Source organism: Megalobrama amblycephala, linkage group LG1, assembly GCF_018812025.1.
Source record: "Megalobrama amblycephala isolate DHTTF-2021 linkage group LG1, ASM1881202v1, whole genome shotgun sequence".
In the NCBI taxonomy this organism is placed as follows: domain Eukaryota; kingdom Metazoa; phylum Chordata; class Actinopteri; order Cypriniformes; family Xenocyprididae; genus Megalobrama; species Megalobrama amblycephala.
In genome coordinates this window covers 66,563,873-66,576,137 of record NC_063044.1, presented here as the reverse complement: position 1 = coordinate 66,576,137, position 12,265 = coordinate 66,563,873, and the positions used below count along the sequence as shown (strand labels likewise).

Sequence of the window (12,265 nt, the reverse complement as noted above, 5' to 3'; positions counted from 1 at the left end):
TTGAGATGGAGACCACATGTCCCAAGATTCCTCTCTCAAACTTGGTGTCGTCAAGCTACGCCTTTGTTTTGAATAGGCTTCTAGTGACCTCTAGCGGCCAAAATTATTACATATTGTACCTTTAACTGTGGTTTATCACACCTGAGTTCAGTTTGTCTAGTCACACCCAGGCCTGATTACTGCCACACCGGTTCGCAATCAAGAAATCACTTAAATAGGACCTGCCTGACAAAGTGAAGTAGACCAAAAGATCCTCAAAAGCTACACATCATGTTGAGATCCAAAGACATTCAGGAACAAATGAGAAAGAAAGTAATTCAGAGATCTATCAGTCTGGAAAAGGTTATAAAGCCATTTCTAAAGCTTTGGGACTCCAGCAAACCACAGTGAGAGCCATTATCCACAAATGGTGAAAAAAATGGTGATGTTCTTTATTTTGAATTAAAGTGTGTTTAACGTTCCCAGGTTCCCGCCTCCTTCTTCCCGTACATACAAACTGTGTTACAGTTGGTTATTACGGAGCCCTGGACATGACATGTAGGGAAAAAAATAGTAGGCTATATCGTGCGCATGATTTACTAATTAATTCCCTCAATTTACTAAAACTTGCACATGACTTACTATTTCATTCCCTTGGTTTACTAAAACGTGCGCACAATTTACTATTCCGTTCCCTCGATTTATAAATCATGCGTGTGATTTATAAATCGAGGGAATGAAACAGTAAATTGTGCACACTATTTAGTAAATCAAGGGAACGAATTAGTAAATTGAGGGAACGAATTAGTAAATCGTGCTCACGATTTAGTAAATTGAGGGAACAAATTAGTAAATCGTGCACACTATTTATTTATTTTTCTTGCATGTCATGTGCGGGGCTCCGTAGGTTATGTACTTGCTCAAATTGATTTTGGATAATTTTAACCAAAAACGTTACAGACTGCAGCTTTAATGGAAAAAATGCAATGTGCACCCACTGCATTCCCATCCAGTAGGTGGCGGTAAGTCACATAATGTTTGTTTGCCAACCACCATTAAACCTCAGAGGAAGAAGAGTCTTCAGAGATTTGCCTTGTCCAAATACCCACACTTGCGGTCTTTGTACTTGACCATTTGTCTACTTACATGACATATTTCCTGTATTTGAATTTGTACACTTACAAAAAAAATGCAAGCGTTTACAGTTTTTTAAAAATTATTATTTTCAGTACTTTGCTTTTTAAAATACAGTTCTAAATGTCTGTTCAGTAGTCGCTAACAGAAGAGAGTTTTAAAATTGTGGTGCTTCTTTAAGTGATAAGCAGTTGCAAATGTTATACAAAATACACATAGCTACTCATCTTTATGAATAAAATGTGCAACATTTTATATTTTACTACCAAATTATATGTAATATACAATATATTTAACTTACAGTCATATGTTTTCCCTGACATTGCGCGATTTCAGGGCATGTGAGTTCCCAAACATAATGCATGACGGGATACGCTTAGCCTAGAATACCGCTCAGAAGTAGTATAGTGTGGGTGCATAAAGGGCACTGCACTTGGGCATTTTTAAGACATGGGACAGTCTTGCTCTCAAGTGGCCAAGACCGCTATTGTATATAATAGGGAGATGAGAGGGTCTGTATCTCTTAACATTGGAGAAAACGTAACGGCTAACTTAATCACGTGTGTCACCTTTCAGCCTATCGTGTAATGGCAGTGACATCAGTCGCAACATTCCCTAGTCTGCCTTCTCTTGAAAAAAATATAATTTTTATCAAGCTAAAATCTACATATAGTTCCCAAAGAAAGTATTGTTTAGTGTAAAACATGCTGAAGATTAGCAAACAGGCTGTTGATTAATTAAATGATTAGCTAATTCCCCACAAAAGCTGTTTAATCAGCATAGTGAAGCCTTTCATCCATTGACATCCATTCAAAAAACAGCCTCTGGTCTCCTTCCCCCGTGTACTGCGGGGGGCGGAGAGTTAGCTTTAGCCTTTACGCTTTTTTGGGGTTGCAGGCTTGCTTTCCAGTGGCTTTGGCTTCTCTGTGTTATGTCGTGCCACTAGCTCGAAACAGACAGTCATTATTGTACGATTAGTCTAGAAAAATACCAATTGTAAATCGGGACAGTGAATTTCTGCAATATTCTCATTCTCGTGGACGTGACTAACCTTAGAAGTTTTCAGACGAGCAGGAATATTTGGAGTTGCAGCAACTGAATCGTGAAGATGGTGTTTGTTAAAGAGGAGAGTGAGGAGGACACTGAACCAATAAAATACGAGAAACAAGCAGGTTGGTGTCTATTCTAGACTAATTTTTAATGACTGGTACATGAAGCTAACAAAGCTTTAGACACAGGTTGTCCGCGGATCCGTCATGTAAACATAACTGTCATTAAAATTTATAAGTTACACGTTTCTAATACTGCTGTTGAGGGAGCGGTGATCTGATTTTTTTTCCTCTCATGGAATGCATAGTGGATTTTTTTTTTTTTTTTTTTTCTTGCACAGTTGAAGCAAATGGTAGGCTAAAGCAAAAATTATATTTGCTATGATCTCCCAAATATGTCTATAGCCATTTATGGGTGTAAAACGGTTCAAATTGCTCACGTTTTGGTTTGTATTTTTAGGGTTACATTTCTGTATGGTTCGGTATGTTCTATGTTCAGGGAAAAAAGGACTACTGTCACATAAAAATAAAGAAACATTAGAGCAAATAACTACAATCAACAGCACAAATAAATAAAATAGAGAAAATTTTATAAACAGTGCTTTTCAGGTAGGTCTAACATTAGTTTTCAGGTACAGCAATTGAATAAATTGATGTTGGAATATAACTTAATGATTGATCCTTATAAATGTAACAAAAGCTATTCACTTAAGAGTGAGTGATTTTTTTTCTTTTTCTTTTTTCTTTTGTTGAGTAATAAACATTTATAACAGACAGCAAGAATATTGGGCTGCTGTTAATTTTAGACATAAGTTTATTACACTGATACTGAGTCTGAGTTTTGAAGAAGAGATCGCCTCAAAATTCACTGATTAAATCCTTTTTGACCATTGCCGAGCACCGTATGGCTGTGCTTTGCTGTCATTTGAATGCATTTTAAAGATCTAGCCTACACTTTTATTACTGAAATGCTGTAAAAAAAGAGCAATGTTTAATCACTACTCAAATGAGAAAGAGAAGAAAAGTACGTAAATATTTGAAATGAGACATTATGGCAGCAGAATAATGGGGGATCACACACAGTTTCTGGCAATGTCATATTAATGTCGATGACATCTAGAGTAACAATGCATCCTTCAAATCTCCGAAAAGTTTTTAGTTTTATCATATTTATATAAGATAGATATGCTAAACCGAGTCTTTCCGGAAAAAGCCGAGCTCCTGGAGGCGTGTCTGCCATCAGTGCCGTGGGCGGAGCTAAAGAGTAATGCGCGCACGCAGCTTTTGCGTAGAGATCGCATGCTAGCTGTCGTTATAAATAAAAAGGGAACAAAAACATTTGTGTTGTTTACATTATATGCACTTGCGCACCGATTGCCAACAAAACACAGACATCGGATGGAGTTTTACTCACCACCCGCGATCTGCAAGTCCAGCGACGAACTGAAATACCGGGGAACAAAAAAAACATACGTGCACAACTCCGTTGCTGCCCTAGAAAAGCAAACTTCATCCACTGTTCCCTTAACGCTTGGTTCTTTGTGAAGCTGAAAAAGGTAATCTTTCCCTCACAACCAAAAACACACTCTTTTGGTGACAGGAGCTGCGTCTCATTTCGGAGATTGCATCCACCGGAGGTCGCATTTGAAGGCTGCATACGTCATCAAGGATGTCTTATTGAAGAAAAGTAGCCGTAATAAAATTGACTGATATTCATTGTGAGGTGTAAAATACTGTAATTTCTTTCTTACGTTGTAATCTAATGGTTATTTTTCTTAAATGAGTTTGTTTCGATGATGTAAGCAGCCTTTAAAGGGTGCAGCCCCTGAATTGGGACACAGGCATTGTTGAAAAATCTCTCGGCTTCCGTATCCCGAACGAAGCGCGTTGATGGCCTTGCTCTTGCTCTGGGTGATGTGTGTGTGCAGCTTATTAGGGAGAAGTGCCTCTCTTTTGACGTCATACAGGATACACTCAAAAAAAAAAAAAAAAACTCTCCGAAACTGGAAGTAGTGTATTTGGCATAGAAATACTCTGTCATACGTCCAACCCGTGTTTTGAAACTTTAGCCATATTTAGCATGAGAATGCAATTCTAACAGTGTAAATAAGTCAGAATGCATGAAATAGCATTACACCCCCCGCTGTATTCATTTATTTATTATCGCATTTTTAAAATGACATCCATCACTTTGATATAACATAAAAGACAGAAAAACATTTTAAATATGTCTATATCTTCCTATTTTTTTTCTTATTTTTAAACAGGAGATTTAAATTAATAAATAATAATTAGGATATTATTTTTACTGTGATTAAATTAAATATAATTTTTTTTTTAATTTACAGCAGACAATCATGCAACAGACCACATGATCAGCCCATTTCCGGGTTCATAGGTTCACAAAACTCGATTGTAAATAAATCAGGTGCTATGCAAAGTGATTTTTACGTACGTCCACATGAGAAACAATTACCATCCACATGAGAAACAATTACCATCCGCATGGGGCTTAAGTCTGCTAGGATACTCAAGACGGGCATGTTGACATAATTTTGTTTGACTGAAGTGACATGCAGGTCTTGCTTTTTAAATCAATTTCATTTTTTACTACCTTTCCAAAAAAAGGTTTTAAAATTTTAGTGCTGACACCTGCAGATTTCCTGTAGACAGCCCATCAGATTGAGTGGCTATAGTTATTCATAAGAGCTATGAAATAATGTAGATGTAGACAAATATTTTCCACAAAACAATTAAAGTTGCCATGAAATCAAAATTGACAATTCTTCTTCTTTTTTTTATGGAATATTGTAGTATTTATTATAAAAAATTATCCATGCACTTCATTAGTTTTTTAAAATTCACATGCCCTCGTAATCTTTAATCAAAACCATTAATCCCCCCTCCCCCTCAAAACGACTCGTCTCTTCCTGTCACATGCTATGACTCGAGAGCAGAGCTGTCTGGAACTGCCAGCAGATCCTGTGATATAAGGGGTAAATGCTGCCTCTGGGGTAAGCTGATGCTTCACTTTATAGAGATCAATGCATTAACCACCGCTGATGTCAGTCATTGGGGTGTACAGTACCCTCAAACATGGAAAGGATGTTGTGAAAACATTACTTTTTGGATTTGGCAAAGAAATGTTTTTCATGAATGACTTGATAGAGTAAGACTGTGTGTCCACTTGAGCGGAGCAGAGCAAGCGACCAGAGCGTTTTTAAATTCATTCCTATGAAAATGAAAATTCAGATCTGCCTCCATTTTGTTAGCAATGCCCAACTTCCAGCGATTCTCGAAGGACAAAATCAAGTCATTTAAAATGCAGTTTCATTTGGATAGACTTCACAGTAGAGAAGAAAAGACAATCGCAACTTCTGTTTCATGCTGACATTAAGGGTACATTTACACAACAAGGATATTCTGTAAATGGAAAAAAAAAATGTATTTATGAAAAGTTTCACATACAGACGACAATGTCATCAAAATGATTCAATTTTGCTTAGCTAGCTACACTGTAAACTAGTGATGGGGACTCCTACTGGTCAGAATAGTGTAAATGCAGCAAAACTCAGGCCAAACATGAATTAAAAAAACAAACACTTTTTACAAACCCATTGTAAATGTTTTATTGAAAGTAAAATCTATAAAATGCAATTAACTAATCATCTAATAAGATTAAATATAGAGTGTCTGCATAATGTGTGTTCTTTTATCAATTTTCAGGGCTTATTTTCTTTATCCCATGGATAGCTCAGCTAAACAGGCCAATAATAGATAACAACTATTATACATTTTAATTATATAATGTCTAATTAAAATGTCTACAAATGTATAAAGCTGATCAGAGCTCAGGTAAAACCCATAGACATTTAGTTCACATAGTTCTCAGTGAATCATGCATGATTCATGGGTTCAGTGATCATCGCCCACCAGTGGTAAACCACTGAAGTTTCGAAACAGTTATGACGTAATGAAGCCTCATTTACTGAAATCACGTGACTTTGGACATTTGATGCACACTTGAAACCACTGATTTGAAACAAAAGACTTTCGAAACAAAAGGTTTTGAAGCTTCATGAAGCAGTAATTTGAAAGCGCTCATCACTACTGTAAAACCGAATAAGTTGGCAAAACTCAAAACATTTTAGGTGATCAGTTGCATCTAAATGTTTAAGTTAAGAAATTCAAAGTTTAAGTAAGCAGAACTGGCTGATTTTAATTTTGTACCCATACATTTTAATTGCTCCTAACCTGAAATATTTGAGTAAGATAATTCATACATTTAACTTAATTTATTTAATCTAATGTTTATAGTAGTGGAAACTTGGCTAGCTTTAAATTGGTAATTGGTAACATTATAGCAATATCCGTTCTCAAACCAAGCTCATGCTCCACTCGTCACCATGATTGTAACACCCTGTAAAAAGAAAAAAAAAACATAACAGAAACTCTTAAATTAGCTTAGCAAAACATTAAACACTACTAAATCTCCCACTTAACAATCATGCAAACAAACAAACATTATATAACACTTAATTTTAGCATTTACTTAGAAATAGAAATCCCAGCCCAGTTTGTTAAATTTAAGTTTTGTCTAAATTAAAAGAAAAAAGCTCATGAAACTTAAAACAATGAAACAATTCAGATTTCTTAAAATGTGTCAGTTTTGTGAACTCAAAAGGAGATTAAAGTTCTAAATGCTTATAAAAGTTCTTTTGGTTGAACTAATTTGTTTAATTTAAGTTCAGCCCTCTCAAACCAATTAATTTGAGCATTAATGTTGATCCTGGAGGGCCATTGTCCTGCAGAGTTTAGCTCCAACCCTGAAAAAAAAAAAAAAAAAACACTCTCCTGCCTGTAACTTTAGTAATCCTGCCAGAGATTGTATATTATAGGGAGATGAGAGGGTCTGTATCTCTTAAAATTGGACAAAGGGTAAAGGCTAACTCAATCACGTGCGGCACCTCTCAGGCTATTGACCCTTCGGCAGGAGTTTGATTGACAGGCGATCTCACCAATCATAACACAGAATCTGCCATTTTGTCCAACAAAGCAGTCAGGGGAGTTAGCAGATTTGAAAAATGGTGTGTACTGACGTCTTTCTGCGATTTAAACAACATTCTTTATGATGTTCATTCGTGTTTATTTGATGCTAAATGAACTAGTAGAAAGAGATGATCGGTTCACGAGCCGCTTGAACTGGGGCTACAGTGATCTGTCACGACACATTAAAGAGCCACAATTTTTTTTTTTATTTGTTGAAATGTCTTTAAAAATGACAAAATTAGAAATTTAAGACTTTGTTTCATATCAAAAGTAACCTGCTTTGTCTTGTCTGTCGACGCGTTGTCAGTGTCCTCTTTGCTCCGCGATGTATTTTTCACTGCGTGAGAATGATGGAGTATTTTATCCATCCTATAGAAAACAATTGTAGAATTTGTTTGCTTAAAAGCTAGAAGTGTTGTGAGGCCTTTTGGCCTATGTAACTGTAAGGGTCAAACAAGTTTACTTGGCCACTGAGCATATTTTGTTGGTAATTTTCCACCAGACAACAGGTGGCTGTGAAATTAACAAGACCATCAATAAAGGGTGTCACGTGAAGGCCTCTTGCCTCCGGGGAGTATGGACTGTTTTGATACAATGTTTCATTTGGCCAATGGGAAAAGAGTTGACCATCAATTGGCAGAAGGCCATGAGAGATTAAGGTAAAAAATGTACAGTAGTTGGCAGTTGGTCATCCTTACTAAGAAAATTCTCTTACATAAGAAACACCTGCAATTACTATGGCAGAAAGGTCGGGGAGTACATGGGAAGGAGGTGTGGAAGAAGAGCCCCCGTAGATGATATCATGGAAAATAACTGTAAGAGCAAATATTACCAGCCGATGACATTACTTTGGTGTGTTTTTTAAGAGATAAGAAAAATGTATAAAACTGTGCCCCAGCTAAGGGAGCCTCAGATGCGGAGCTGGCATCTCACTTTGTTGCTTGACAATAAAGTTAAATACTTCGACTCTGTGAGTTTTTCTGAGACCTGAAACTTCGACTCTGTGAGTTTTTCTTCAAGACCAGATCTGAAGGGACAAAGAAACATCAAATCTGCCACAACAAGAACATGATGTGTGGCAAGAGATCGGCATGGCTTGTCGGACATAGCAACAGTAACTAAAGGGGGTGGGTCTTTGCGAATGGTCAATTGTGTAATGGCAGTGACATCAGTGCCCGCCGTTTAAAACTCCTTCCCTGTGTACCGCCAGAGCCGGAGTGTTAGCATTAGCCATTACACTTTTTTGGCTAAAGGTTGCAGACTTGCCTTCCAGTGGCTTTGATCCTGCTAAACTTAGATTAGCTTCAGGTGTGTTTGATTAGGGTTGGAGCTAAACTCCGCAGGACTATGGCCCTCCAGGATCAACGTTCCCCACCCCTGCATTAGGATTTACAGTATAACCTGATCCGTGTGAATGGGGATTTTTTTCAAGATTGTTGTCTACACAAAACCTTTCAAAATTACTAAGGAAATATTTTAATAAATATAGAGGGAAATATATTTAAAGACAGCCTGAAGAAGCACGTTAATCTGTTTTTAGTGCGTCTTTGTTGTTTAAACATAAACCCTAATTAGGGTCAGAGAACCCTATTGTAATTGCTACATCTGTTATTCTTCTCCAAAATAATCAAATTTTTGAGTGCCTTAACATGCTTGAAAACTCATGAAACTTTGCACACACATCAGAAGTGGTGAACATTTATGTCTGATATGGGTTTCAGATTTAGATGTGGCAAAATGGCTCAATAGCAGCACCTAAAAAAAATCAATTATGCCCCCTACGCACTACATTTCACGTACAAGTATGATATTTGGTACACGCATGTAACAGACCAATACCTACAAAAAATTCTCTGGTACAAAATCTGAAAACCAACAGCAAGTCAGATATTTAGAATTTTCTCTGCAAAATCACACAATCATGTACTAAACATGCTACAAACATTCTAAATCATGCTGATAAAGCATGTTATTATCATAATGAAATAAGTTGTTTTAACTCAAGCATACAATGTGTTTGATAAGTGCCCTGACCTGAAGACAACTACATGCCAAAATGTATTTATAGTCATGGCGCCACCAGCTGGTATCAGAAAGTGTGGCAAATACCAATGACTGACATTGTCGTCCTATATATACTTAAATGCATATTGCCTGTTTGGTGCTCTGTCAATTGGTTTTCTTTTTTTAATGATTTTGATTTTATTTTAGGTCTGATGAAAGTCAAAGAAGAAAGACGAGATCTGAATGAAGTGGAGGAGGAACATCAGATTCAGAAAGCTCATAATGTCACCGCTGGAGAGAAATTAGTTTGTTGCTACAAAACTGAAAACAGTTACTCACAAAGCAGCGTTCAAAACACAGAAGTCAAAAAGCCTTTCACCTGTTCTCAATGTGAAAAAACTTTCAAACATAAAGGAAACCTTAAGAAACACATGTTAATTCATGCTGGAATAACGCCGTTCACCTGCTCTCAGTGTGGAAAGAGTTTTAGACAGAAATCACATCTTAATGAGCATGAGCGTATTCACTCATCAGAAAAGCCTTTCGCCTGCTCTCAGTGTGGAAAGAGTTTCAGACACAAAAGACGCCTTAAGAATCACATGATTATTCACACAGGAGTAAAGCCTTTCACCTGCTCTCAGTGTGGAAACACTTACACACACACAAGAGGCCTTAAGTATCACATGATAATTCACACAGGAGTAAAGCCTTTTACCTGCTCCCAGTGCGGAAAGTGTTTTATATATAAAGCACAACTTAATGAGCATGAGCTTGTTCACACTTCAGAAAAGCCTTTCGCCTGCTCTCAGTGTGGAAACACTTTCAGACGTAAAAGAAACCTTAACAGTCACATGCTAATTCATGCTGGAATAAAGCCTTTTGTCTGCTCCCAGTGTGGAAAGAGTTTTAGACAGAAACAACAACTTAAGCAACATTTGGTAATTCATGCTTCAGAAAAGCCTTTCAGCTGCCCTCAGTGTGGAAACACTTTCACACGTAAAGCATCCTTTAAGGATCACATGTTAAGTCATGGTAAGAAAAAGCCTTTCACTTGCTCTCAGTGTGGAAACTCTTACGCATTTAAAGAAAGCCTGAAGAAGCACATGTTAAGTCATGCTGGAATAAAGCCTTTCAGCTGCTCTCAGTGTGGAAAGAGTTTCACCCGTAAACCAGGATTTATTCATCACATGAGAATTCACACTAAAGAGATGCCTTACGCATGTCATCCGTGTGGGAAGAGTTTTAAATGGAAAACGAGTCTCAAAGCTCATCTGGACTCTCACTCTCACTCTGAACCAAAGGAATTTAACTGTGATCACTGCAGTAAGACATTTGCTTTGCCATCATTACTGAAGAGTCACCAGAAAGTTCATAAAAAAGAGGAGCCTCACATCTGTCCTGTTTGTGGAAGGAGATTTCAAAGGGTTGACTTTTTTAAAAGGCACCAGAAAACACATGAGAGTGTGAAAAACTCCAGTGCTGTGTAGGGATGGACTTTAAAGCCCCGGGTATACTTCGGCTGTCCGCGTTCATGCACCGTCCGCATGACGTCATTTTTGTCATGCGGAGGGCTCACGGCCCGGCCGCACACCCCGTCCACGTGCAGCCCAAATTTCGAGACCGCGCGGACAGTCCGTGTGCAACGGCGCATGCGCAAGCAGTATAGAAGAGTCCAGTAGGTGGCAATACGCACAGTATTGAGCACAGTGTTCAGCCGTCGATGAAAAGTGTGAAAAGACTGGTTTAAAAACAACATGCTTGAAAAAAGAGAAAAACACGACAATGGACGGCGAACTTGACCAGCGTTTGAGTGAAGAGGTTAAAAAGTACTCACATTTCTACAATTCATGTTTGAAAGAGTACAAAGACGTGTTTAGGGCGGCAAATTCATGGAGGGAGATAAGTAAAAATATGGGAACGGATACACCACTTTTCTTCTCCGATCATGCTCAGTGAATGTCCCGTTGATGATACGACTCAGTGCTGCCCTCCGATGTCTGGTAGAGCATAGAAAAAAACTGTACTGCGCATGTGTCGAACGCGGTCGTCCGCGCGCATCCGTGGTGTAGTATACTTTGAAAGTTTCGAGGATGCGACTGTACATGGAAAGTGAAGTATACCTGGGGCTTAAGGTTGTTTAACTCTTTTTTTTTTCCCCACAATTTCTGTCATCTATTTTTAGTGCTTAAAGTGTTAATTCATTCTAAAATGACATGTCTGTCATTAAATTTGGCATGAAATGAAAATTGACGCTCTTTACTTTGTTAGTGCATATTACTAGTCTTGTGGTGAACAATTAATCCGTGCAAGTTAATACACTGAAAAAAAAAAATTGTTTGTCGTGGTAATCTTAATCAAAATCTGAAAAGTTACTTCCGGTCTGGAATGGCATTCCTTCCCTCATGACGTCAGTTTGATGGCTTGGGTTGAAAATGCTTAAACCACTCCTCTGCAACTGTGTGTCTGCTATGAGTGAGAGACGGAGAGGAGGAGCGCTAAAGTAAAACTCTGCCCTCTATTCAATATTCTGTTTCACTTGGAAATACATCACAACACCGGAGAAAAGTCTTTGCAACTTCGGGTACACGCGGACTTTAAGTACTAGACACCCTCATGTCGTCCCAAACCTGTAATACCTCAATGACAGTAATTTCATTTTTGGATGAACTAACCCTTTATGATTTGTATACATAGTAAGATACAATAAGAAGAAAGTACAAAAGGAAATAAATTGTTTTGTTTAATTGATTCTTGTGATGTTATTTATTCTTGTGTGTGTTTCCACCGTAACACTTACACTATTGCACATTTACATTTACACATTTTTACTGCTGCTGCTGCTGCTAACATCAAGCCTGTTAGGTACCTTAATGGCTGTTTATTTGTTTGTTTATCTGGAAACTGTAGGAGCACCCGAGCACCGATGGTGTAAGGACCCTAATTTAATTGCTCAGCCGATTTTTCTTCTTCTCTAAAAAGAATCGTATTTGTGAGGGCCTTAACATGTTCGAAAACTCTTTGCACACACGTCAGAAGTGGTGAAAATGTAC

The 12,265-nt window shown here is 37.7% G+C and overlaps 1 protein-coding gene across 1 annotated transcript; it reads left to right on the top strand.

Annotated features, from left to right (window-relative positions):
- Positions 1–1,918: 1,918 nt before the first annotated feature.
- Positions 1,919–11,959, top strand: LOC125280337 (gastrula zinc finger protein XlCGF57.1-like). The gene is made up of 2 exons (XM_048210823.1): positions 1,919–2,285; positions 9,423–11,959. The coding sequence occupies exons 1-2, from the start codon at positions 2,222–2,224 to the stop codon at positions 10,700–10,702; spliced, it is 1,344 nt and encodes a 447-aa protein (XP_048066780.1). The 5' UTR covers positions 1,919–2,221; the 3' UTR covers positions 10,703–11,959.
- The last annotated feature ends 306 nt before the right edge of the window (positions 11,960–12,265 follow it).

Coding starts and splice junctions, on each gene's coding strand:
- LOC125280337 (XM_048210823.1), top strand. CDS start 2,222: ATGGTGTTTGTTAAAGAGGAGAGTGAGGAGGACACTGAACCAATAAAA. Junction 2,286..9,422: donor AAAATACGAGAAACAAGCAG/GTTGGTGTCTAT, acceptor ATTTTATTTTAG/GTCTGATGAAAGTCAAAGAA.